Raw genomic sequence first — 27,822 nt, 5'->3', positions numbered from 1 at the left:
CCTCTTGCTCGGAGTAGTGTCGCAAATGCAATATTCTTACAGTGTCCAGTTGCCTTTACTTCAACTCTCATGCAAAGAGGGAGAATACTGCGTCCCATTGCCTGTAGTGCAGCGCCTGGATTCAGAAAGCTTTTGGCCACTGTTGGACGTTTGTTGACAATACTTTCCTCTATTTATGAATTATGAATGTTCTAGCTTACAGCACACGCCTTAGCACTGGCAAGGTGTGTGCTGCCAGTCCGAAGGCCTCCTGAGATGAGTGAGAGGCAGTGCACAGAAATCAATCTTAAGTACAAGGCTCTTCTGTGGAATGGAAGAACATTGCCAGAAGGCTGGCCTCTTCACCTCCCTGCTCCCTCCTCTTCATGACATGAAACCAGAATCTAAACTTATATAAGGGTCCCGGGCACACAGTACTGAACAGCTCCGCAGCACTGCAGAGATGAAGCTGTTCCTTGCCACGCTCCTGGCTGCCGCCCTGCTGGCTGAGATAGGTAAGACCTGGGCAGGCCTTATGGATCCGTCTGGGTGGTAAAGACCACCTTCTGGTTCTTATGTGAGTGGGTTTGAAAAAGAAGAATAGAAGATGAGACCACGGAGTCAAGAGCGCGGCAACGTGTTCTGTTATACACACTGCGCCGCTATTACCGCCCATGTAGTTTCCATGAAGCTTCAGAGTTGCTTATCGGGAAGCAAAACACATTGCACATTTTACCAACAAAAGAAACAAGCATTGGCAACCACCAACCCCTTCGTGTGGAAATGGGGTAAGGGTTTGCCGTGCACTGCAGTAATGGTACTAACTGGCTATTAACGGTAGCAGCTGCAAAATGGGGCGAGTACTTGGGCATATATTAGCAGTGCCTGGCAAATGCCGTTCTAATGCCAAAACCAATGGACTTGATAATGCTTGATTTAAGAGGGCTTCAGCCAAGGACAGGCATATACAGGCTTATACAGCAAGTGGTGAAAGGCTCACTTATGACATGCATGACACATTAACAGCTCCAATTAAGTCAGGCTCTCAGATGACTGCTTTGAAATAACATCAAGAAATAGTTGGATGTTGCTGACTGATAAAGCTAACTCAGGCACATCTCATTAGGATGCATTTTGGGCAAGGAGGGGCTGGAAGTGGGTTGGAATGGTCATAGGGATTAGCGTGGCCATGCAGAGACAATGGGTGAATAAGCAAACAACACATACAATAGAAGGCACTTTAGTCCTACCCTATAGTAAAATTAAACAGTCTTTGGTTCCTACATGTAACAAGCACTAGGAAATAGCTCATGATATTAAAGGACTTCCTCATGCGTTTTGCAGGGTTTATGATGGGTTTATTGCATGCGGTAATGACTGTTACCCTGTGCGGTAATCCTAAGGATCCTCCTCATTGCAATAATAGCTCAAGAATGAACATAACAATAGCAGATTTTATGCAATATTTTGATTTGTATATCAAGAACTGAAAGGAGTGCTTATGGGGTCTGAATGTTCCCCTCAGTAGTCAATGTACTCATGGTCTTTAGAATAAACTTACATCAATACATGCAATGAAACCCAGATAATAAAATGGCCGAGAATGATGGATGACATTCTATTCATCTGGGAAAAACCAGAATCACAATTTTAAAAAAGGGTGGATTTTTTTTTTTCAAATTCAGTTTGATTCATTGGCAATTCCAACTCAACGCAGAATTCCTGCGGGCATTACCACAGTATAAGACACCAAACAAGTTTTCAGGATTTTCCCTCACCCAACAAACCATTTAACCCCCCCGCCCCCCTTCCGCTCCCTAACCCCAACCACCCAGGAGGATAGCTCAGAGGCAACGTGCTCGCCTTGGAAACAAGGCGACACGAAGCAACACAGGTTCGATCCCTGGGTCCGTGCTTAGAAACCTTTGGGTATTTAAGCGTGATATAAATACGCAACTAATACACAAAAAAAGTACGCAACTAAAAAACAAACAGTTCCTGTAACAGCACCTCGATGCCCACGGGCTGTGTGAGTGCTTTATAAATGCAAAATACCCCCCAAAAATAAAAAAAACTGTTCTCTAGTGGCTCCAGGGCAATCGCATCCTTACTCCCTCCGGATCATCAGGTCCTGTTCTTTTGAGTGCACCTTGCAGTCTTCGGCTCTCGTGGTGGCACTATGGATTTAGTTGGCATCATCTCCCCTTTGGTACCCTGTGTCTTTCATCCGTGGGGGAGGTAGGCCAGTTGCTCCCTCCTCCTCTTAGCCCATTACCTCATCCGCCTCATTCCTGCTGACATATGATAAAACAAAAATATCATTTTTGGGTCTAGAAATTCTGATTAACAATCAAATTGAGACAAAAATGTTTCAGAAAAAAAGAGAAGCAACTACAACACTGATTTCATCTAGTTGCCATACAAAAGTATTGTACAAGCAGGAGAATGTATTTATTTACTGGTCATTTATATAGCGCTTATACTCTTAACAAGTGTTTCACAGCACTCCAATGCAGGGAGGGTGAGAACACAGATTTACATACTTAATGTGTATTGGTATAATCAGAATAGGCAAGTGCATGCATTTAGAGGTACAAAATATGACAAGAGGAAAACAAACTGTTACAACATATGACAAAAAATATTGCACATGTGTTACGGTCGTCACAATAAGGCAAGAGCTATATTTGAACAAAGGAGAGAGGGGAGAGCGGTATAGGATAAGACGAACAAAGCAAATAAGTGCAAGAGACGCATAGAAGGAAAAGGAAGGGGTGAGAGGGGGAAAGGGGACGAACACTATGCATAACCAAACGAAAAGTTGCAGTAGATGTAAAAATGCCAAAATTCGATTTTTAAGCAAGGCACACCAAACACCACAAACCCATAAGCGGCAGTACATGTAAAAAAGGCCTACATTCAATTTTTAAACAAGGCACACTAAACACAGCAACACCATAAGTAGCAGCAGATGTAAAGTCACAAGGTAAAGAAATTAGGAGTGCTGCCTACTCACAAGAAAGTCTGCATGAGTGTTTTGAGGTTTTTGGTGGACCAGACATGAGGGATAATAGTCAGCCCCCAAGTTCAGGTGAATTCAACAGGAATTGCAGAGCTGGAGGTTGAACAACTGGGGGGCAGGGAGCAACCAGTCTAGCCAGGCCCGGACAGGCACAGACAGGAGCCTTAGTAGTGGGGCCGTTGGAGAGGGGCCTTAGGAGAGGGGGACCGCTGTTTGGTTGCGGGCTTCAGGATTGGCCACTAAGATGTAGACACTGGCCAATCATACTGCAGCATCAGGCTGCTTCAGGTAGGTCTGCAGAGTGCAATCATCGGGGCGCCATGTTGAAGAGATGTTGAGGCAGCAAAAGGAATGGGCAATCATGGTGGAATTCTTAAGTAGCATGGATTTAAGCAAAACACAATCGCACTGCATGGATGGTTTAACTATTCAAACGACAAAAAGGAAAGAAACAGCGACACGTTATTCGAGCTCATGGTCTTTTGTCAGGATGTTTACAAATACAATAACATATACACCATGCAATATTCAATAGAGTGTCAAAAGAGGATAACCACCATGAGGAGACCAACGAAAATATGCATGACAATAATAGATGTTATTCAAAACAGGGTGCACAATTCAGGAATGAGGGGAGGTGACAGACCCACAATGTAATTGAACAATAGTAATCCAACTTGAGGCACAATATAAAACAAACTGTAAAAAACAACATCGAACCAAACAAGAAATATGGGGAAAGAAAAACACTCAAAAGAACAATCATGTTACAACAATTGCAAATAATCCATTGAAAATATGCAGTGCCTAAACTACAAATAGTTACACATCTGAGCCATGGCCATGCCCAAAGGTGACCACGCATACACACGCTTGGAGGAGGTGTCTCCGCAACCACATGGTGAGTATCTATTTAATCGACAAAAAGGAAACAACAGCCCTTATGTAAGATCGACCAATGTAGATAAGAGCTAATACATTTTGGAATTGTGTGAAATCAGTTTGATCTTGCATGCATGGGAAAAGTGAACACTTCCAAACTATGATTGGGTAGGCATCCCTGCATGCCTACCCTTGTGGCTTGTTAGCCCATATTTATCTGCCTACCATTGAGTTGCCGTGGTGGAGTAAATGCCTATTAGCTCGATTAATAACCTGTCAAAAAGAACTATAGGTAAATGACTTGTGTCTGAGACCAGGCGGTGCCTGTAAGAAGAGGGGAGGGGTTTACTCCATTTGGAAAACTATCCCCAAGCTCATACAATACAAACAAAGCATTCCTGCTAATGCACTCTAAATAGAAAGGACAGCATGTCACCCTCGAGGTAAGTTAATTCTGAAACTCAATGTAAAAAGATGTTTAGATTTAGGTAGCCCGCCTGGTGGAAGTAAGGACCCCCATCACCAGCCCAGGCACCTAAATGTGTTAGAGAGAAAGCATACCTAGAACCTCTTGTAAACCCACCAATGGAATGAATACTGATTTTGAAACTGTAACAAAGAAATATAGGTAGCGGGGTTATATATGTGTTTGTGCCACGTTGGGCGTGTAATGTCTGCATGAAGAAAGAACTAATAACTGGCCCGCTCTTGCCTATATTAGTCACCTTTCGGCATAGCTCCTAGACTCACAAGCTACTGCGCGATCTGCTCAGATTTTAATCCTGAACGCCGCGTTTGGCAGAAGTGTTTAACAGTGCGATGCCAGACACCATGAGGCCGATTCATGGAAATAATGTGCGCGGAAAAATCGGCGCACGCGTGCGAAAACATGCGATTCGCAGTGGCACAGAAAAAATCGCAGAAAATCGCACAGAAAACAGCGCACATCCATTCATGGAAGCACGGGCACGCGCGAAATGTGGGATGTGCGCTGAGAAAGTGCGCGGCGCACGCTGGCGCACTGGTCATCGAACGCCGTGCGATAAGGCCACAGCGAATTCGCACATAGCGCGGCGCACAGAACAAAAGTAGGCGTAACACGGGGCGTCACATGCAGAATGGGGAACAACTCGTGAAAATGTGGGCGTCACGGGGGAAGTACAGGAGGCAAGTGCGCAGAACGCCCACACGCTCGCCTACAACACGTATTCATGGAATCGAATAGGGAAAAACAGCGCACGGACAAAGACGCGCACAGGCCCATACATGTCCGCCACACGAAAGCAGGCGGTAGCGTCCCTGCGCAGGAAAAAAATGTGCGCCAAAGTCCTACACGCGCGAGAAGGCCCACACGCGATCGGCCTGGGCCTGGGGGGCGTGTGCGTGTATTTCAGGGGTGCGCGTGAAGTCCCACACGCGATTGGCCTGGGCGCGTGTATTTCTGGGGCTCGCGGGTGTTTTCACACGCGATTGTCCTGGGCGCGTGTATTCCAGGGTGCGAGAGAAGATTCGAACGCGATCGGGCCTGGGGGAGCGTGTGCGTGTATATCAGGGGCTCGCAGGTGTTCTCACACGCGATTGCCCTGGGCGCATGTATTTCAGGGGTGCGCGAGAAGATTCACACGCGAACTGGCCTGGGGGAGCGTGTGCTTGTATTCCAGGGGCTCGCGGGTGTTTTCACACGCGATTGTCCTGGGCGCGTGTATTCCAGGGGTGCGCGAGAAGATTCACACTCGATCGGGCCTGGAGGAGCGTGTGCGTGTATATCAGGGGCTCGCGTGTGTTCTCACACGCGATTGCCCTGGGCGCGTGTATTTCAGGGGTGCGCGAGAAGATTCACACGCGATCGGGCCTGGGGGAGCGTGTGCGTGTATATCAGGAGCTCGCGGGTGTTTTCACACGCGATTGTCCTGGGCGCGTGTATTTCAGGGGTGCGCGCGAAGTTCTACACGCGTTTTGGCTGGGTGCGTGTATTCCAGTGGTGCGCGAGAAGTACCACACGCGTATTGGCTGGGTGCGCGAATCCATTGGACCAAAGGCCCTTACAGCGCAGGCGCGTCTGTGACATGAACTGCACGTCCTAGTATCAGCACTTGTAATAGGTCCTTAGCACGTATACGCGGAAGTGACGTTGGACGTGTGGTCCGGTTTAAAAGGTACGTGTAGGACGTCATTTCCTTGTACGTGCTTTTCGTGGAGAGCGAGTGGGTGAAATCTGTACTTCTTGTCGGTTCACACGCGAATTACTTCACAGCGTTTCGAGTTCGTACTCCCTGTTACCTCTGTCAGATTTTATTTTTTCTCTTTTTCTCTGGACCTGTTCCCTCAGACAGCGTTCACTTCTCCTGTAGTCCTGTCTCCTCAGACAGCGTACAATGCTTCTTTTGGCGGGGGGGTTGCCAACGCGTGCGCGCGCACGCACGTGTACTTCACGCACTTTTTCCAGGCAGACGGTGAGTTGCGCACCTATTTTCCAACAGTGCTTGCCCCGTATGTCGCGTACCCCTTCAGAGGTCATTGTAGGCTGCGTGTGACACGCATACATTCATTATTGTGTTTCTGGGTGCCACAGCGTAGTGCGTGTTTTTGTTTACACGCACGTGGTCTACGAGGGGTCGCTTGCACGTCATTTTCTGTAATTGGGGTGCCTGTGCATTGCGTGACCCGTCATCTTACCCCAGGGGTTCCATTCAGCCTTGCAAGTGCACTAGGGTACGAATACCATCTAGTACCCTACCCCTTTGACCCCCATTTGCCCAGGACAATACTTCCCTGCTACTCCCATACACACAGCTACATCAGTGCCATGTCTGGGAGGCGAGCAAGAGGTAAGGGTGGCAAAGGTGGCCGACCCTCAAGAGGTGGGCGTGGTGGGCGCGGTAGGGGACGTGGCCGGGATTTGCAGGCTACCCCTAGAACCCCACGTGTGGAGGACCAGTCAGGGAGACCCATGCCCCCCCCCCATGGTTGAGGAAAACGTGGCTGACACCATCGATGCTCAGCCCTTGTTGGACCCGTCCATTGTGGCACCTGACCTGGCACAGGCTGACTCCGAGACTGATTTCCAGGTCCACAAGTCTAGGCCACGGGTGGCCGTGCCAGTCAGTGTCACCAGGCCACGTGTATCAGGGGCAGCCATGTCATCTGCTGCCCCAAGTAGGCGGGGTGGGAAGGCTGCAGGGGCAGCTGCAGCTCCGTCCACCCCAGCTCTGACTCTCCCAGCCAGGACAGTGCTGGTCCCAGTCCGTCAGTCTGAGGTTCCCCCTGCCACTATCACACTCGAGCTAATGCCTGCAGGAAGTCAGATGGTCAGTGTGCCATTGCACACTACGACACAGTCCACCGGTGCTCCTGCCCCGAGTGGCCAGAGCGGCATATGCCACTCACAGTCCACACCACCTTACAAGAGGAAGAGGAAGAGTGCACGTGCACTACAGGCTGATGCCCCCGACACGGCTACACAGTCCGGCACGCCGAGGAAGCCTAGCTTCAATGATGCCAAACTGAATCAACTTGTGCAGTATGTGTCCGATCATGACGCCGAAATGTTGAGCACTCCAGGGTCTAGGATCACACCTGCTCGCCGTTAGGCACACTGGCAGGCCGTCGCGGACAGCATAAGTTCCCTTGGGTTTATGAGGCGCACAGCTACCGAGTGCTACAAGCGATGGAATGACCTGAAGCGCAGGGCAAAGAGTAAGCTGGCCTCAAGTCATGCCGCAACTCTGGTGACTGGAGGTGGGTCTCCAGTAGAGGACATTGAGCTCACTCCACATGAGAATGTCGCTGGGTCCTACGTCACAGAGGAGCAGATCCAAGGTGTGGGAGAACTTCCAGATTACGAGGCATTGTCCGGTGAGTGCACATGCATGTGTGTGTGATCCATGTGTACGTTGCATGTGGGAGGGGTCCAGGGTGGGTGCCAGGTCAGGGTGTGTGTGCCTGAGTGGTTTTGGTCACCCATGTGCTTCATCCAATGCATTTTGCCCCCTGGGATTTGGGTATTGCAGTGTCCCTTCTGGCCACAGCAGGCATTTGCCACTATATTGCGCCAGTTGACCTTGAAGTGGCAACATGCAACAACATTGTTCCGTATTTCGCTGTGCACGTTCTGGCTGATTGTAGGAATACCCCCAGTTCTATTGCACATCACACTGCCCTATTCTCACAAATATGACATGCCTATGGTACATGCCAACTGTGGGATGGCACTGCTAGCCAGCATGCATCTGATGTGTTTCCCTTCCATCTTGGTGTCATCAGTGTCTGACATTTACCTCCCCTTCCATCTCAGTGACAGTGCATGCATGTGAGGGACATAGTCATGTGCGACATGTGTCTATCAAGTACATTTCCTGTAGCTTGTCTGGCCTATTTGTGTGTCATGGTGCTAATGCCTGTTTCCATTTTCTGTCTTTCATGTTTTTTCAGAGGATGACGCACTTGATGCTGTTGAGGGTGAGGAGATGGTGCTCACCCAGGAGGGATCTCTGACACGTTCGAGCACGAGTGGGGGACGTGGTGTGTTGGTGGGTGAGAACCCACTCTTGCTGCAGGGCATTCTATCCAGGGCTGTATATGGGTGCACCTCCCCAGAACTCTTTTCAGGTGTTGATTCGGATGAGACCCATGTGGATTCGCAGGTATGTGTTCATGAAAGGGATACTGTTCTGTCTGACTCACCTGCACCAGGGGTAGAGCCCACAATGGGGATGTCAGTGTTGGTAGGTGCACCTGTGGTGGTTACAGATGCAGGGCCACACTCCGCAACATCTGATCCTGTTCCTGGGCCAGCAGATCAGAGGGGAAATGCAGTCCTGCAGCCTCAGGCAGTGCCGACACAGCGAGGCGCAGTTCGCCTTGCCCCAGACAGGTGTGGTGCCCGCCAACGCGGTGGCCGTCCGCCACCTGGCAATACCGTATGGGAGCAATCCATATATGGTATGGCCAACCAACAGGCAGCATCATCAGAAATGATTGCTCAAGCCATGGACAGGGTGGCCACTTCCATTGTCCCCCCAGAAAGGCAGAGGGAGCTACTAGAGCAGGCAACAGCCTCCATTTGCCAATCAGTAAGGGAGGACATGTTGGCGTCCAACAGGGACAGACAGGCGGCCCTGGACAATCTGAGGGAATCAATTTCTCTAGATGCCCAGGGACAGGGGGAAGCCCTGAGGGGGGAGGTCCAGCACCTCAGGCAGACTCTACTGGACCTTGAGGCTTCCACTCTCACCAGGACAGAACAGCTGCTGGAGCGCGTCACCCGTACGCTCTCGGCAGAGATGCAGGCAACTCGTGCGGAGGTCCGGGCAACACGTCGGGTGTTGCATGGGGATCTCCGCACCATATCCCTCCAGAACGAGGCCTTCAACACCCGCATGCTTGCTGCAATGGAGGACCACACCAGGGCTTTGCGTGGGCTGCCTCCCATAGCACCACCACCTCCTGTGGCAGCAGCAGAGGTCGAGGAGAGCGAATCCGGCAGTGATTCTCCCACAAATTAGTAGCCGTGCAGGCCATGAGCCCATGGAGGTGTTTTATTTTCGCAACATTCACCCAGGTGGCTGTTGGTGAGCATCCTGTCCTCGGACCTCCTGGGTGGCCTCCCCCACTCCCCCTGGCCCCCACATGGCCATTTTTGATTTTTCCTTTTTGATTTTTGAGGTGCAGTGTGTTGCCTTGTGTGGCTCCCGTGGGCTTCCACTGTGTTCCGTTGGGCACATGCAGGCTTGTCCTGAGTTTGGGTTAGATGCTTGGGTTTGTGAGACACACACCCCTCCTGCTTCCCGTTTCCATGGGCTTGCAAAGGGTGTGCCCAAATGACAGTGAATTACACAGTGACGTTGGAATCCCATGAGCTATGTGGCCAGTCTGTAGTCAATACTGTGTATACATTCCTAGTGCATATTGTAGTAGTATTGTACACTGCATGGTGTATTGATGTGTGCTTGTGCTTCCATGTCTCCCTCCTAATTTGCAGGGTCAGTCCTCATGTCTTCACAAGCCCGTCTACTTTGGAGATGGAGTTCATGTTGTTAGCAGTGCACTCGCAGATGTGGCTGGCACCGACACTGTACAGTAGGAGGTGGTCGATGCGCTGGCATCAACAGGTTGTAGGTCAACGTATCCTTTAGTATTTGGTCATGTTTGTTGTTATTTATACATGTATGTGGGCATACTGTGTGTGGGCAGTTTCCATTTGGGACACTGTACTCTGTGGCACTTGTGTAATGTTTGGGGTATGAATTTGTTTGCTCTCACATTGCATGGCATGCCATGGTGGAGATGAGTGTGGGCCTGTTGGCAGGTGCCCCTCACTGCTGGGGGGTGGGGGTGCAGGGGGACATGGATGGTGGCCTGGGGGAGAGGTGTTGGGTGACATGGCACTGTTGTCATGTACTTTCTTTGATGGTGGTAGTGATATTGGCATCATTGAAGTGTGTCTTTTGATGACACAGCATTGGTGGTGTTTGTGTAGGTAGGGTGGCACACAATGGTACACTTCCAGTTGTACAGTCTCAGGCTGGTATGGTTGTGACAGGTGACTCTCCATTGAGGCATCATCATTGTCAGAATGAGTCATCATTGATTGTCAGCTGGTATGTGCCAGGGCTGTGCCCACTCCACAGGGGTGTGATTTTATGTGAAGTAATCAGCCACCAGCTGCGTGCGGGCTGCCTCCCCCGTGCCCTTTCCCCTCCCATGCGCAGCGGGCGTGCATGTGGTTGGGGATGTGGGGGCACCACCATGTCCACGGCCAGGCCCCGGCGTGTTGCAACGTTGTGCAGGACACATGCTGCCACTATGATCCTGCACACTACTGGGGGAGCGTATAACAGCTGCCCGCCAGAACGGTCAAGGGAGCGAAAGCGTGACTTGAGCACTCCGAATGTGCGCTCCACTATGCCCCGGGTTGCAATGTGGGCTGTGTTGTTTCTTACCTGGGGTGGCGTGGTGGGGTTCCGAATTGGCGTCATCATGTGGGTGCTGAGAGGGTAGGCACTGTCCCCTGGGGAGGTGGTGATGGGTATCATTAGTGGGGTTGTGACATTACTCAGTATCTGACATGCATGCACGCGCAGTGGCATTTATACTCACCGAGCAGCCATGTATCGCCATGCCGCCCAGCCTCTATGTCCCGGATTAGGGTAGACATTCTGTAGATGAAGCTGTTGTGGGTTGAGCCTGGATAGTTTGCATATACTGAGGTGATGATTCCCTTGGCATCACATACTACCTGGACGTTGATGGAATGCCAGTGCTTGCGGTTTCTGTAGATGTGCTCAGTTGCCCTGGGGGGACGTAGAGCCACATGGGTGCAATCAATGGCGCCTAGCACTTTGGGGAATTGTGCCACCCTGCAGTATTCCTGTGCGACAGCCTGCCTTTCTGCAGGTGTTCTGGGCAGGTATATGTGCCTGCGGACTGATGGGCGTGCAGTGATGATGGCCAAGACCTGGTGTAGGCAGCGTGACTGGGTGGCCTGTGACACCCCCCCCACTATGGCACTTGTCCGCTGAAATGATCCAGTGGCCAAGAAGTGCAGTACATTGAGGACCTTCTCCAGGGGGCTGAGGGCTTGGGAGCAAAGGGTGGGTGATGTGAGGTCATCCTCCCACTCACTGACCAGGTCGAGTATAATGTGAGGTGGAAACCTGTACCTCCCATACACCTGGTCATCAGGCATCCCAAAAAGGCTGGTTCTGGGTGTGAATATTCTGGCCCGGACTATCCTCCTCCTCCTGCGATATCCCACGGCCACTGCTGCTAGGAACGGTATATTCATCCTGGCGTCTGAGCTTGTTTGTTGTTTGCGCGCACTTTTATGCTGTGCGGGTCAACGTACGCCTGCTTCCTGCTGGCGTACGTGCTTCCGGATTGGCCACGTTCGATTCCATGAATATGTGTTGTAGGCGAGTGTGTAGGACTTCCCGCGCACCCCAATCGCGTGTGGAAGCACCCGCAAGCCACTGAATTACACGCGCCCAGGCCAATCGCGTGTGGGACTTCTCGCGCACCCCTGGATTACACGCACACGCTCCCCCAGGCCCGATTGCATGTGGAACTTCTCGCGCACCTCTGAAATACACACGCCCAGGCCAATCGCGTGTGGATCTTCCCGCGCATCCCCGAATTACACGCACGCAGCACAATCGCGTGTGAAACCACCCGCGCACCCCTGAAATACACGCGCGCCGCCCAATCGCGTGTGAAACCACCCGCGAGCCCCTGGAATACACGCGCCCAGGCCAATCGCGTGTGGAACTTCCCGCGCACCCCTGAATTACACGCACGCAGCCCAATCGCGTGTGAAACCACCCGCGAGCCCCTGGAATACACGCGCCCAGGCCAATCGCGTGTGGAACTTCCCGTGCACCCCTGGAATACACGCACGCAGCCCAATCGCGTGTGAAACCACCCGCGAGCCCCTGGAATACACGCGCCCAGGCCAATCGCGTGTGGATCTTCCCGCGCACCCCTGAATTACACGCACGCAGCCCAATCGCGTGTGAATCCACCCGCGCACCCCTGAAATTCACGCACGCAGCCCAATCGCGTGTGAAACCACCCGCGAGCCCCTGGAATACACGCGCCCAGGCCAATCGCGTGTGGAACTTCCCGTGCACCCCTGGAATACACGCACGCAGCCCAATCGCGTGTGAAACCACCCGCGAACCCCTGGAATACACGCGCCCAGGCCAATCGCGTGAGAAACCACCTGCGGGCCCCTGGAATACACGCGCCCAGGCCAATCGTGTGTGGATCTTCCCGCGCACCCCTGAATTACACGCGCCCAGGCCAATCGCGTGTGGAACTTCTCGCGCACCCCTGATTTACACGCACACGCTCCCCCAGGCCCGATCGCATGTGGAAGCACCCGCGAGCCCCTGAATTACACACGCCCAGGCCAATCGCGTGTGGAACTTCTCGCGCACCTCTGATATACACGCGCGCAGGCCAATCGCGTGTGGAACTTCTCGCGCACCTCTGATATACACGCGCCCAGGCCAATCGCTTGTGGAACTTCTCGCGCACCCCTGAATTACACGCACACGCTCCCCCAGGCCCGATCGCGTGTGTAACCACCCGCGAGCTCCTGAAATACACGCGCCAAGGCCAATCGCGTGTGGAACTTCTCGCGCACCCCTGAATTAGACGCACACGCTCCCCCAGGCCGATCGCGTGTGGAAGCACCCGCGAGCCCCTGAATTACACGCGCACAGGCCAATCGCGTGTGGAACTTCTCGCGCACCCCTGAATTACACGCACACGCTCCCCCAGGTCGCGTGTGTTACTTCTCGCACTGGTACAGGGTTGGCGCAGCCCTTTGCGATGGTTTTGCGATCTTGATGGCTTTAACTTGCGCGAGGGCGTTCTTGGGGGCGTAACTGGCGCTGCTGCAGGGTCGCTGCGATACTCTGTGCCACGGCTTGTTTTGGAGGATTAATCCATGAATACGATGTGCGCTGAAATGGATTTTATCGCACGCGGCTGGCGCAGACATTCGCACGGGAACACTCTGCGCCAGCCGCGTGCGATACTTTTGACTGTATTTCCATGAATCGGCCTGCATTTTGGAATGGAGCCGGGTCCGCTGCAAGCTAACACAACAGCCTGTGTGTGCTACATAAGTAAAAAGGCACGGCTGTTGCCGTAAACATTTCATCTTCAACCCGCTGTCATCCAGTTTGGTAACTGCTCTTAGCACTATGAAAGAAGATTGCCAAGGCAACCTGTACCTACATAGGTTCCTTCAACTCAAAGCCTGCAAAGCGTGCAAGGGTCATATCTAATCAGCTCCTGTGAGGGACGAGGGGCAGATGCGTAGAACTAAATAAATGACCCGCACCAGTGCATATAATTAAGGAGCAACATTAGGATACCATAACAACAGGATGCCCTGGCCCAGATTAAGTTGGTATTTCTAGATCCATTAAAAGTGGTATAATAGCTTTAAGTAGATTAGCATTTTAATATTAAGGCTGTAAAGTAAATAACTCCTGGTTAAGGAGAGCGTCCACTCTATTAATCCCATTGCTAAGAGGTCCCTGGTGAGAATGGACCAGCTGGTGTTAAAAGAATGCATAAGTGCTGAGTCTGTGATAACAAAAAATTAATTAATTGTTACAGCCCAGGATGCCGTTAGCCCTATAATGGGGCTCCCTAGTATTGGATCAGATGCTCCCTATTATAGATAGGCTATAGATGAGGACTCCTTTTACATATGTGTTGTTGCTCCAGGAGTATTCACACATTTGGGAATTTTATGTAAACACTGCACATTCTACATCCTTAAACAACTACAAGCAGAGGCAGGTTAGCAAATCCATTATAACAAACTAGCACCTGTGTTCAGAATCCCTGAAATTACAACCGTTTCCAAACACAACCCTAATAGATGTATGTTATTAGAGCAACCATATTATTGTTTATAAAAAAAACATAACACTCATGGGCCCTCATTACGACCCTGGCAGTAAGTGAAAAAGGATGCCGGTAAAGGATTACCGGCATCGCTTACCACTAGGTCCTATTATGATCTGAGTAACTGCAATTAGCGGCACCGTAGTTAACGGTGCCGCTAACAGCACCAAGGGCGCGGGCACGTGACCCCCCATGCCGGAAATAGCGGCATGGTGCAAATTGGGGAACATAACGAGTCGAGCGGACATGCTCTTAACGCCCTTGTGAAGGCCGTAAATTACCTTACCGCCATGGTGCTAATACCGCCATCGCGGACCAACCGTAAATGGCCATGTGCAGTGTTCCCAGCTGTCATAGGTGCACACAATCAGCACAGGTGGAGGCAATACAGAATGGCCAAGTACAAAAGGAGCACACCCCACCCCTTCCCACACCCAGTCACACTCCACAATGATTCCAATACGACTAGCAATGTTGGGGCTGGAGGACCTGATTGCAATGGAAGCGCTACAGCAACAACAACTACTACAACAACAGGCAGCACAGAGGAGACGCAGGAAGAGAAGGAGGGCAAGGCAGGGCCAGCAAGCCCCACCAGCACAGCCAGTGCTACCACGCAGGCAGCCCCCAATCCCACGCATCCGAGCCAGTCCATTCAAACTCACTGCTGAGCAGATCCACACCCTGTACCGTTTGGACCGGGACATCATCACCACCATCGTGGACATGATACACAACAACATCGTCAGCATGATTGAAACACCCACTGCCACCCCCCCCCAACTGAAGGTAGTGTCCGTGCTCCACTTCTAAAGCAGTGCAGACTTTAGCCGACACCTGACCACATAATGCCAGATGTAGGCAGCCCTATCATGTGAATGAAGATGCATCCCAACCATGACACAACCAAATGCATGTGCACTGTACAAAATCAGACCGCATCCAACTCAAAGAAATGCACCTACATGCAATGGGCCTCATTATGACCGAGGCGGTAAGTTACCGCCTGGGTCGTACCCTTACCACCATGGTGTAAACTATGTTTGCACCATGGTGGATGGCGGATTTACCGCCCCATTCCAAGGTGAGTGGGGTGGTAAATCCCCATTTCCCATTTTACCCTTCCCCATTCCCATTTTTGCCCCATAGGGCATAATGGGAGTGGGGAAGGCGCTAATTACGCCACCGTAAATTACAGTGGCGTAATTAGCACCATGGTCCCTTAGCGCCATGGATTTTAACGCCTGCAAAAAGCAGGCGTTAAACTCACCATGGCGCTAAGGGACCTTGTAATCAGGCGTTAAGGGTTGGCGCCGTTTACGGCGCCGTTAACCCCTTAACGCCTGACTCGTAATGAGGCCCAATGACTTTAGCCAATACACGGCACCAAACACCATCAACTGAAAGGCTAGTCCACCATAACTGCGCACAAAGGAGCCACATGACGGACATGAACATCAAAACACCAATACATGGACACAGAGGCCCAAATGAATTGCATGACAACATTTTTAGTGCTCAGTGAAGTCATCATGAGGCTGACAGCAATGGTGCCATGATGAGAGCATTGATAACACATGGACATCGGCCAGATCACCAAAACAACCGCTATGTACTAACACAGTGAATGGGCACTCATAAGGTACTGGACCCCCCTGCATACAGTGGCTGAAGGCATACAAAACAGTCCATAAGAGGAAAACACATATAGTGGTCACATCGTGTGACTGCATCCGTGCATGGAAATGGGGTTCAAAGGAAGAGATGAATGCATGCCATGGTGTTATGTCATGATTTGAAATCTGATGTCATGATTGACACACACATTGTTGCCCACATACAGGTGATGCAGGCTATCCCTTGAAGAGGTGGCTCCTTACCCCAGTCCGGATCCCACAGAACTGGCACGAGGAGGACTTTAATCATGCACATACACGTACCCGTGTGGTGATTGAGCAGACATTTGGCCTCTTGAAGGCACCGTTTTGCTGCCTCAGCAGGTCTGGTGGGGCACTCCTGTACCGCCACGAGAAGGTGGCAAAGATCGTCATGGCATGTGTAATTCTACACAATATGTGCATCAGACGGAATGTGCCCCTGCCCCTGCCCCTGACGCTGTACTGCAACCACCTGTCGATGAGGATGAGGAGGTTGGGGATGGGGCAGCACCTCAGGGCGGAAGCAATGCACAGTAAGGAAGTGCCATGCATCAGACTCTAATTAACCAATGCTTCTAGCACACATGGACGGTGGGTGTCACATGGAGATGGCACTTGGAGCACTGTGTATGTCTGGGACATGCACACTGTGGACCGTTCACAAATAAAGCACACGTACACAATGATCAATGTCCACACATGTGATTTGTGCATAACCACAAACTGTATTGATTAGGTGATTTGATTGAACACACCCCCTCCCCCGTCAATCTCCCAACACACCCCATCCCCCCACCCCCCTCAACTTCCCAACACACCCCATCCCCCCCTCAACTTCCCACAAAAGTGTGTGGATGCCTGTGGTGTAGTGCATCATGTGGGATTGTCCCACTGGGCGGTCTCTATTGCCCCCCCTCTCCCTGCACCCGGGGAACCCCTGCCTGTACTTCGCAGATTCATGGCCGATCTGCGGACGGGGCTGGATGGGGCAGAACTGGCAGCCGAGGAGGTACTTGGACCGTCACAAGGACGCATGTCCCTGAAAACCTGAACAAGGGCTGCGAGCACGTGCTGCACCGCGGCTAATTCTGTACATATGTCCTTGGATGTGGATACTATTGCTGCCTTCACTGTCTCTGCACATTGTTGCATTTCGGCCCTACCACTCCCACATTCGGCCACATGCTGGTTGATTAGTGAGGACAGTTGTTGTTGGCGCTGGATTATTTGTTCCATTGACTCCTGGTTTCTCTGGGCTGATGATAATGCCAGTGGCATGTTGAATGTGCTGCTCCCCTCCTGCACATTTTCAACTGGGGATGGAGTGGCTGGCCAAGAGTTATCAGAGGATTGCCATTGTATACCTTCAACATGCTGGCTGCATGGGGACAAATAGGGGGAATGAAGGTAGCCAGTGGGGGGACCTACAACTACATCAGCATCCCCTGCATCATCGTCCGAGCCACCTGCGGTGACAGCAGACTCGCCTATTGTGCTGCTTCCGGCAGACCCAGTGCTTTCAGTGATCAACACTTGCTGGGTGTCTGATGCTGGTGCTACCATGGTGCTTGGCCTGGTGGACATCTGTGCCCCGGCCTGTGTTGTGGTCGTTGATTTTGGCTGCAGAGAGATTTTGGTTTTTCCAGCAGAGTTGGTGGGTTGTTGTGTGGTGACATCGGGCCTGGCCTTCTTTGCAGGTGTGGTGGCAGTGTCTTCCTCGTCACTGTCCGAATGAGAGCCTGTGGTGGAGCAAAGGGGGGAAAGGGTTAGTGATGCCTCTGTGGACATTGAGCAGGCATTGTGATGGCTGCATTCATTTTGATTGGTACATGTTGCAAATTGGAGGCAGTGACATACTTTTAGGTGGTAGAAGCATGGAGGCATGTGGGTGGCTACGGAAAGGGTGTGCATACTGCATGTGTACAAGGTGGAGGTCGGAACTGCCTGTAGGCAATATTATGCAGATGTGTTGTGTTAACCCTGTCAGGCATCATTGCAATTCCCATCAATCTGGACTTCAGTGACTTTGGCATGGCTGGATTAGAGGCACCTACCTGCGTCACATGAAGTCGGGGCTCCTCTCTCCATGTCTCTGAACCCCTCGATGCTTTCGGTGCCAATGAGTGCGGCACATGTCTCCTCACACGGCTGCATTTTTATTGGTGACTGTGCTCCTCCACCAGTTTCCATGGCCAGGTTTCTGTTGGCAGAAAGAATACTCCTTACGCGGAGCCGTAGGTCATCCCACCTCTTCCTGCACTGTCGTGCATTGCGGGGTGTAGTGCCAACTTCATTGACCCTCTGTGCGACCAGGGCCCATATGGCCTTCTTACGGGCTATTGCCGGCCTTGTCATCTCGTTCGAGAACACCACGTCGGCATGTTCCTGTAGTGTATCTGCCAACATGTTAAGCTCCTCCTTAGAGAAGCGCTCCTGCCGCAGCTGCTCTCCGCTTTTTTTCACAACTTTTGGCATTGTGAGGATGGATTAATGTAGATGAAGCTTTGCAGGTGTTGTGGGGGTCAGGTGTCCACTGGTTGAGGCGGATGGCAATGGATTGTATTTTTGAAGATGGCCGCCGTGCTCTTTATCATTCCTGTGCGTTGACGCAACTTCCGGTTCTGCTTATTTGCGGTCACCGCTAATAGCGGTTCCCGCTATTTGCGGTCACCGCTAATGGCGGTGATCGTTGATAACGATGGCTGAGGTGGTGGATGCGCTATTTGCACGGCATACGATGCCGGTAAGTGGCGTTTCTGGTACTTTTCCGCCATGGCGGTTGTTACATTACCGGCATAGCGCAATGCTCGTGCCCGAGAGGTTGTAATGTGCCGCTTTTAGCGGTATCTGGCCAGCACGGACACGTTAAATGCGCCATGCCGGTAATGTCCGCAAATTACCGCCAGGGTCGTAATGAGGGCCATAATCTGTGTTGAGGCTGGCTGTGGTATACAGTCCTATATTTACAGATCAAGCTTGATTCTTGTTGGATAAGTATGAGCTCTTGATTCCCTCCACGTTTCGGTGAGTTGACCTGCATTAGTCCAACAAATCAAAGATCTTTGGTGTGGTCCATTTGGTGGTTTAGCTGCCAGTGTAATGCAAGCGGATACTTAGTATCTGGCTGCCGATGGTTCTCAAATGTTTACTAATCCTGGTTTTTAGTGCACGAATCGTGCGCCAAATATAATATTTGCCTCAAACACATATGATACAATAAATCAAAAATTTTGAATCGCAGATAATGAATTTCTGCATATTGAAAGATCCCTGACTTCCAAATGTAACAACATCTATTTCTAAAGTGATCGGGCACATGGAACATGCCCCCGATTTATGAAATGGCCCTTTCTGTCACTTCTGAAGCCAGTGTTTGGTCATGAGTGTTTCAGCCATGAAGGAAGGACTCAGGATTCCCCCAAGTGTTGGTGATTAATTATATGTAATGCTTGGATGATGTCAATGTAACCTGTCAAATCTTTAGCCATATGTAAAAGATGCCAATGATTTTTAAGAATGCTGAAGATGTTGTGTCTGTCTGTATTGTAAGAAGTAATAAATCTAAGTTTGTTGCTGTCGAAGGGGTTGCCTTTTTCCTTAAGGGTCAATTAGGTAGCTTTTGCCATCTTCCCAACTTGTAACTGTGCTTAATCAATTAGGTCTGTTGACTAACCTCTGGACAGAGATCTATGGTGTATATAGGGGCATTCCTGAGTGTAGTCTGAGGTCTGGCTGCAATTGCATTTGGCCCTGATAAATGTCCCTTTTTGGAATGTTAGAAATCACTGCCTTTCTATGACAGCTAGTGGCAAAGAGTAATGAATTAACGGTGGTAGCTTTACGAAAGGTGTGTATGGAATACCCTGTGGGGATGATACTGATCTTAAGATCTAGAAAATCGATACTCAAGCTGCTTGACATGTGAGTGAAAGATAGTCCCACAGTATTGACATTCAAATATCCTACACATTCTGATAGCCCTTATTTTGTATCTTTCCAAATCATAATGACATCATCTATCTAGCATTGCAAAGTTGTATGTATGCAACATATTGGTGATTGGCAAGTGCATATGATTGTTAACATTCATGCATGAAGAGATTTGCAACGGTAGGTGCAAAGAAGGCTCCCTTTGCAATCCCAACCTGTTTGTAGAAGGTTCCATTGAACACAAACACATTATTATTATTATTATTATTATTATTATTATTATTATTATTATTGTTATTAATTATTGTTAAGTGCCAATTGTAACAATTCTTTGACCATCCCAATATGTTCATAAAAAGAGGCAGATTTGTTTCTAAAAATATATTCTATACTCTCAATGATTAGGTCATGTTTTATGGATGTGTAAAGGAACTTAAGATCAAAAGTAGCCAAGATTTGTCCCATTACAAATTCCAGCCCATCTAATATGTGCAAGACATGTATTGAATCTCTTAGAGACAATGGTGTAAGCATAGCTTCTTTCAAAATAATTTGGTTGATATAGCAGGACATAGGCTCAGTAGTACAGCCCATCCTGCTCAGAATTGGCCTACCTTCAGGTATTCTATCAAAATGTTTGTGAATCTTCAGTAAAAAGTAGATAGTGTGCACAAAATGGTGTTCTACAGACAGAATTTCTTTTTACCATCTGTCAAAAGACCTCTTCTGTGCCATTTGGTGATCAGCTTAAGAGCAGCAGCTGTAATAGTCTTGGTTGAATTGGACAGGAGTGTAGAGCAGCATCCTGGTGTATTCAAATGACTATGGGCCATCTCCACATTACCACCTTTATCTGCTTCTTTGATGATTAAGGAATTATTGGCCAGTATTTTTCTCAGGGGCACTGATTCAGACACTGTCAAATTAGATAGTCCTGCAGTATTGGCATTCAAATAACCTACACATTCTGATTTCTACTTCAATACCCGGAAGGCGCATCAGCGCCAGTGCATCTCAGAGGTGCCAGTCTGCACTAGTCCGTGCGAAATGGGTTGCGCGCTTGGTTTCCTGCCAGTCAGGATACAGATTTCACCCCTCTAGCCTGATTTTTCCAGTTTTAAGGGTGAGTGCTCATGTACAAGAGACACTAGGATTAGCAGATTCTTTTTTTATAGGAAACCTGAGATTTTTTAGTATCTATATTTAGAAGCATACTGATTGACGGTCTTCTGGCAGTTTCGTTTTGACTTCTTAACATGGCAGACTTTGTTATTGTACGTCAAATACAATTTAAGGATAGGCAATCTCTTAAAATATGTTTACTAAATACCAGATTGCTTTATAGACACACTATTAGTGTGGCTGATCATATTCAGGATGAACGCATTGATGTTATGTGTGTCACACAGACATTGCTTAGGGACTCAACTGGCCCAAATATTGATCTTGCCACCTGAGAAGGCTACAGTTTCTATGCTCGGCATAGAGAAAAGGGCCAAGGAGGGGGAGAGGTGGTCCTTGCCAAGCAAGAAATCAATTTTCTCCAAACACCTATTTCATGTAAATCATACTAGTAAAAGTTATAAGCTCCCCAAATTATTACATTAAATGTTTCCGCTCTATGGTCCTCCATCTCAGTTGCCTTTGTTTCTGGGTGAAATATCGGGAATTTTGTCTGGGAGACTTTAACAAATGATTGGCAATCAAAGATTCCAAAGCCATAGACTTATCACAGCTATTTTGTAATTATTACTTTGCCATATTGAGTAGAGAGCCTACACATAATCATGGCAGTGCACTTGATTGGAATGCAGATAGAAATCTAAGTATACAATTACTTGGCATAAAACCTTGTGTCTGGTCAGACCATCACACAGTAACTTTTGAATTACTTCTTCCCAAAGGAATCTTAGAAACCTTAAAACACTGCAAACAGCCGTGAGTAGGAACTTTAATAAACTTTCATCTGATAAGCTACAGACACTTATAAGTAAGCTAATGACCTCCACATCAGATCAGGAAAAACCTACTTTGCTAATATCCAAGTATACTGAAAGCATATGCGAATCAATCGACCAAATGCTTTGAAAGAGAAGAAAATGAGAATAAGAGAAAATAACCAAAAATGGTATTCACCGCAACTTATCTCTTTGAAACAAGAGAAGAGAAAAGCAGAACGTCTGTGGAAGAAAACTCAATCTTTAGTGAATAAAGAAAAAAGTAAATTCTTTGAATAAAATTATTGGATATAAACTTTACAGGCTAAGAAAGGCTTTTTTGATGCTCACATTTCCAACTCAATCAATGACACAAAGAAATAGTTTGAGATTTTTAAATCATTGGGAAAACTGAAAGCTCAAATACAGCAATTTAACCCGAATAAGAGGATGCGCCCTAGTACCTGCCAGATGGATATTTTACCTTCATAAAATTGGTTTACAACATTTAGAAATGTTTGTGCCTTTTTTAACTCGTTTTATAAATGCTTCCTTTTTAGATAATAAAGGGCCAGACCTTTTGAAAAGTGTCACAGTTACCCCGCTACCTATAGTCCAATCACTAGTGCACACTTCTTACTGAAGACAGTTGACAAGGTGGCAGCTCTTCATCTCCAACAGCACTTTGAGAAATCAAATATCTTCCATCAGCAGGAGTCCGGTTTCAGGAGCGCACATGGGACAGAAACTGCCATGTTAGACTTACAAACGGAAATGCTAGACATAGTGGAAGACGGCAAAGCCGGTCTGTTGATGCGTTTACATCTTTCGGTGGCGTTCAGAACACTCTAAACTTTTAATATGTATTCAGGAAAATGGAAACTGTTCTTCTAACTCAGTTGAATGGCTCCGGTCATTTTTAAGTAACAGAAAATCTAAAATGACTTGGGACAATGCATTCTCAGACTCGGAGCAGATCACATGCTTGTCTCCCGCTCTTTTTATGCTGATGATACTCAGTTTATTTTTAGACTGAGCAGAGGTTATGAAAAAGACACAGAACAGATCACGCCTGCATATAAAAAAAATTCAAACCTGGATGATGGAAACAGCCTTTGCCTTAATGGTCAGAAGATGGAGCTTCTGATTTTTGGCTCAGACAAAGCAAGAGAAAAATTGGGAGCGGCATGTGAAAAACTACAAATTGACCAACACTTAATATACACAGTCTGTTAGGGAGAATTCTCCAGAATGGCTAATTTCCCTTACCTACTGAGTCCCTCAGCAACTTGCTGGATTTCTAGGATTTATTTTGTTCACCTGGTAAGAGTGTGAGCCTTTTTTCCACTCTTACATGTGTTTTCCATTTGTGTGTTCATAGACTGTGGAGCCTCAACTCCTCCACAGGAATCATTGTTTTACTGTGTGTCACACAGCACCTTTAGTGCAGTGACACAGGGTTGTCTTTTTAGACTTCCCAACTCAGACTCCATTTTCTGGGACTGACTACTGTCTCCCAAAACCTGTAAAATCGCCATTGACTTTACTAGTCTTTTTAAATTCACTCACCCAGTACAACCTATCTTCCAATAGAGTACTGAAAGGGTTAATAGTTATCCCTTTTTGTCTTTTTCTCATGGAACATTATTTCATTCCCCTTTCTCTAAGATGTGGCTGGTGGTAGTAGTATCTACCATGTTTTTCCTACCGCGGACTATGAAAATAACCTTGGTACTGTTAGAGGCTATGGTGGTAGCCTCGAACTTTAATCCGCTGGACCACTTTTAATTTTATTTGGTTCCGGATGGGTTCATTTGCCATTTCTTTTTGTAAAGGTCTTTCTCGTGTTTTACTATACGTGCCAAACCAGGTTTGGTTCCTTTGTTCGCCGTCCTTTGGCGGGCTTCTGCACAGAAGCCCACCTTAGGCGCCTGAGTGTCTGGATGGACAGGATGTGAGGGAGGGTTTTAGGCCCCCTGCACAGGGTCTCCCTGGAGACCCAAGTCACACTCTTGTTTGATTGGCTACATGGCTGCCCTGCCAGGACAGCCACCCTGCTGTGTGATTGACAGCTAGGCTGTGTGAATGGGGGGAAGACTGCTTAAAAGCAGGTCTCTGGGACTTGGAAGGCAGAATCGCCACTGGATCGAGAGCACTGAAGAAAAGCTGAAGGAAGAGGACTACTGCAACTACTGAACCGCCCGATGAAGCCCTGCCGCGGGTCCGAATCGCCTGAAACTTCAATGACAGGGAAGATCTGCAAGGAATCTTCTCCCCTTGAGCTGGTGGTGCCACCCACTTCACCAAACACCAAGCAAGGCCTCCCTTTCCTGGTCAAATTTGCTGTGCATCGCTGTAGTGAACCGGATAGCCAGGAGGACCGGACCCTGTTTGAGTTTTAAGGAGCACACCTTTTATTCATCGCTCTGCTCTGCTGCTGTAACACTCACCTGATTCTCACAGAGGCGCCGGTCTTGACTGGGCGACTACCGTATCTTCAAAGGTGATGTGTAGCACCCGGTTGGCTCTTTGGGCTGGACCTCTGTGCACTGTATGCCTGACGTGTAGAGTAAGATGTCTGCAGATAGAAAATATGGGGTTAATGAACTGGGGTTATTGGGGTGTCCCTATCTCTTTCCTCTTCTCCTCTCCTGTAGACCCCCAAAGGTTAACGCTCTCACCTTAGGTAAGTGAATGCCGAGCTCTCCATCTGCCTCGGGGCAGGGTGCTGTAACCAGTTTCTTCACTGGATAGGTAGCGCAGGCCTCTTGACTTCAGAGGACTGCTGTCCGTCGTTTACTGCACCAACGGTAAGTTTCGAGTCGTTCAAATGTCTTTAAAGTCTTTAGTAATGATGTCTCTTGTTTTGCAGGGTTCCGGCGATGGCGGATGACGGGCTGAAGTGAGTTGAAGATGGAGCCCGTGTGATGAATAGAAGCGCCTGGAAGCACGTAAGTAAGCGCTTGTTGCCTGCTTCACGATGCGCTCTAACTGTCTTTTTATTTTGCAGCTACGAGTTCGGAGCGGCTGCAGGGTGCCGGAATACCCACTGGATTAGATGTGGAAAGGAGTAATGGCACGTGAGTATTAAAGTTCCCCAATGTCTTTAAACGCACCTTGTTTTGTCTTTCAGATGCGGGATGCAGCGCCGAAGGCCTCCGGAGCATGCGAAGAGTTGGTAAGCTTTTATCTTTCAGATGCCGGAATGCAGTGTGAAGACCTCCGGAGCGCACGAAGAGTAGGTAAGCTTTTGCCTTTCAGATGCCGGAATGCTAACCTGTTCTTTCTTGTCTTTATAGGTGTTGCTGAAGACTGGATTCAGGATGGTAAGCCTTTGCCTTTCAGATGCCGGAATGCTAACCTGTTCTTTCTTGTCTTTATAGGTGTTGCTGAAGACTGGATTCAGGATGGTAAGCCTTTTTCCTTAGGCCCAGGACCGGATGCAGAAGACACGATGAGCGTTCTGCTGCAGAGGTTGCAGAATAACGCAAAGCAAGATTCATCCACCGGGTGTGGTTTAAATAGCCTCCTGTAGTGCTTAGGTGTCTCCTTCCACAGCCACGCCTAAGTAAGAAAAGAGTTCCTGGTAAGAAAAGAGTTCCTGCCTTCCAGAAGAGTTCCAGTGTTCTGAATCTAGGGAGTGGCTCCAGCCCCACCCAACAGGAAAAGTAGTTCCAAACAGAAGAGGATCAGAGGCTCAACTGGCAGGCAAGTAAGCAGCATGGTCTGCTGAAGGTAAGTCCACCCAAGCATTACGAGCCCGGCGCTTCCAGCGCTGGGACTGGGCATATTTATGAGCCTGGTGCCACTGGCGCCAGGACTGGGTCCAAAAGGTCCCAATTGGGACTGGTTGGCACTCGGAACCTGGGTTATGGATCTGCTTCCAAGGGAGTTGGGAAAACCCTGACCTTTTGGAAGCAGAGATCATGACAGTACCCCCCCTCAGGTCCCCTCCCAAACCGGGCTTCTCCGGGGGTTTTGGCTTGTCAGGAAATGTTCGGTGAAATCTTTTGATTAGGCGAGGAGCGTGGACATATTCAGCAGGTTCCCAGGATCTCTCTTGGGGGCCGTAGCCTTTCCAGTCAATTAGGTAGAATAGTTTAGATTTGGAGATCTTGGAGTCCAGAATGCTTTTGACTTCAAACTCGAGTTCTCCATCCACTAGGATAGGTTTTGGAGATTTGGTTAGTCGGGTTTGAGGTTGCACGGGTTTTAATAGAGAGACGTGGAAGACCGGATGTATCTTCATGTGCGGGGGAAAGTCCAACTTGACCGCTACTGGGTTTACTATGGTAGTGATGGAATAGGGACCAAGGTATCTTGGGTTGAATGTGCGTGGCCCTTTTAGAGATAGATATTTGGTGGATAACCAGACTTGATCCCCTACTTGATAGTGAGGGGCTTTCTTCCGATGTTGATCTGCTCCTTTCTTGTATTGTTCTTTAGCCCTTTGAAGGTGAGAAACAGCTTCCTTAAAGGCTTGGGTGATTGTAGAATGCAGGTAGTCTACTGCTGGTGTTTCAAGATCTTGGAGGGGATCCAACTCCGAGGTTCGAGGGTGACTGCCGTACAAAAGAAAAAACGGGGTTTTCCCAGTTCCCGAATGGACAGAGTTATTGTAGGCATACTCGGCTATCCAAAGGATATCTTTCCAAGTTTTTTCAGTTTGTTGCAGCATGCAGCGTAAATACTGTTCCAGAGTTTGATTGGTCCTCTCGGTTTGTCCGTCGGTCTGAGGGTGGTGACTGGTCGATAGTCTCACATCAATTTGAGCCGACCGACAGCAACTTCGCCAAAAATGAGAAATAAATTGACTACCTCGATCCGAAATTAGAACCGAAGGAAAACCGTGCAGTCGGACGATGTTTTCGAGAAATTCTCGGGCCATAGTTGCTGCTGTTGGCAAGCCTTTGAGCGGAATGAAATGCGCCATCTTGGAGAATAAGTCCACGATTACTAGAATCGTATTGTATCCGGAGCATGGAGGTAGATCGGTGATGAAGTCCATAGAAAGCGTATGCCAAGGGCGAGGTGGGATGTCAATAGGGCGTAAGAGGCCTGCTGGTCTTTCCTTTTGGCTCTTGTTTTGGGCGCATACTCCACAGGACATTATAAAGTCTCTGATATCTTTTTTCCAAGACGGCCACCAGAAGTAGCGCTTGATCTTTTCTGAGGTCTTGGCTATACCGGGATGACCTTCCATTAAAGAGTCGTGATAACAAGAGATTACTTTTTTCTGTAAATCTGTGCTGGGTAGGTATAATCGTTCTTGGAAATACAATAAGTTGTCCTTTACTGCAAAGTCCTTTCCCTGCAGATGCCAATTCTGTATGTCTGCTGGAGTTACAAGTTGCCTGGCTTTATCCTTAACTTCCTCTATGGATTCTGTGGCGATTACACCCAGAATTCTTTGTTCGGGAATGATTAGTACAGGTTTAGGGTTGACCAAGTGTTCTTCCACTCCCATCCGAGAAATGGCATCGGCTTTACCATTCTTTGTACCAGGTCGATAGGTAATTATGAAGTCAAACTCGGCATAGAATAATGCCCAAAGGAGTTGTCTAGAGGATTGGGCTTTTGCGGTCTTCAAATATTGCAGGTTTCGGTGATCCGTAATCACAGTAACGGTGTGTCGGGCCCCCAGCAGATAATGCCGCCAAGCCTTAAAGGCAGACTTGATAGCCAGAAGTTCCTTGTCAGTAATCGTGTAATTGATTTCAGGAGGCGAGAATTTGCGGGACCAAAATGCCACGGGATGCAACTGATTGGTTACCGGGTCCTTTTGTGATAGAACTGCCCCCATGGCAAGGCTTGAAGCATCAGTTTCCACGATGTAGGGGAGTTCGGGGCGAGGGTGTTTTAAGATTGGTGCAGAGATAAATTTAGTCTTTAAATCCTGGAAAGCTTGTTCCGCCTCGGTAGACCATTCAAAACGTTTGTTTTTCTTTAACAAGGCAGTGATGGGCTGGACTATTCGAGAGAATTCGGG

General features: G+C 48.9%; 1 protein-coding gene across 1 annotated transcript in view; it reads left to right on the top strand.

The window, feature by feature from the left end:
* The first annotated feature begins 435 nt into the window (after positions 1–435).
* Positions 436–27,822, top strand: part of LOC138522745 (candoxin-like) — a 141,053-nt gene continuing 113,666 nt past the window's right edge. Inside the window, exon 1 of the mRNA XM_069635402.1 lies at positions 436–494. Coding sequence (XP_069491503.1) covers positions 443–494 — 52 coding nt within the window. The 5' untranslated portion in view covers positions 436–442. The remainder of the gene's footprint in view (positions 495–27,822) is intronic.

The sequence above is a fragment of the Ambystoma mexicanum genome, chromosome 1q, assembly GCF_040938575.1.
Source record: "Ambystoma mexicanum isolate Mex_15411 chromosome 1q, UKY_AmexF1_1, whole genome shotgun sequence".
Classification (NCBI taxonomy): domain Eukaryota; kingdom Metazoa; phylum Chordata; class Amphibia; order Caudata; family Ambystomatidae; genus Ambystoma; species Ambystoma mexicanum.
The sequence above is the reverse complement of the archived record's forward strand: the minus strand, read 5'-3'. Positions and strand labels throughout refer to the sequence as shown.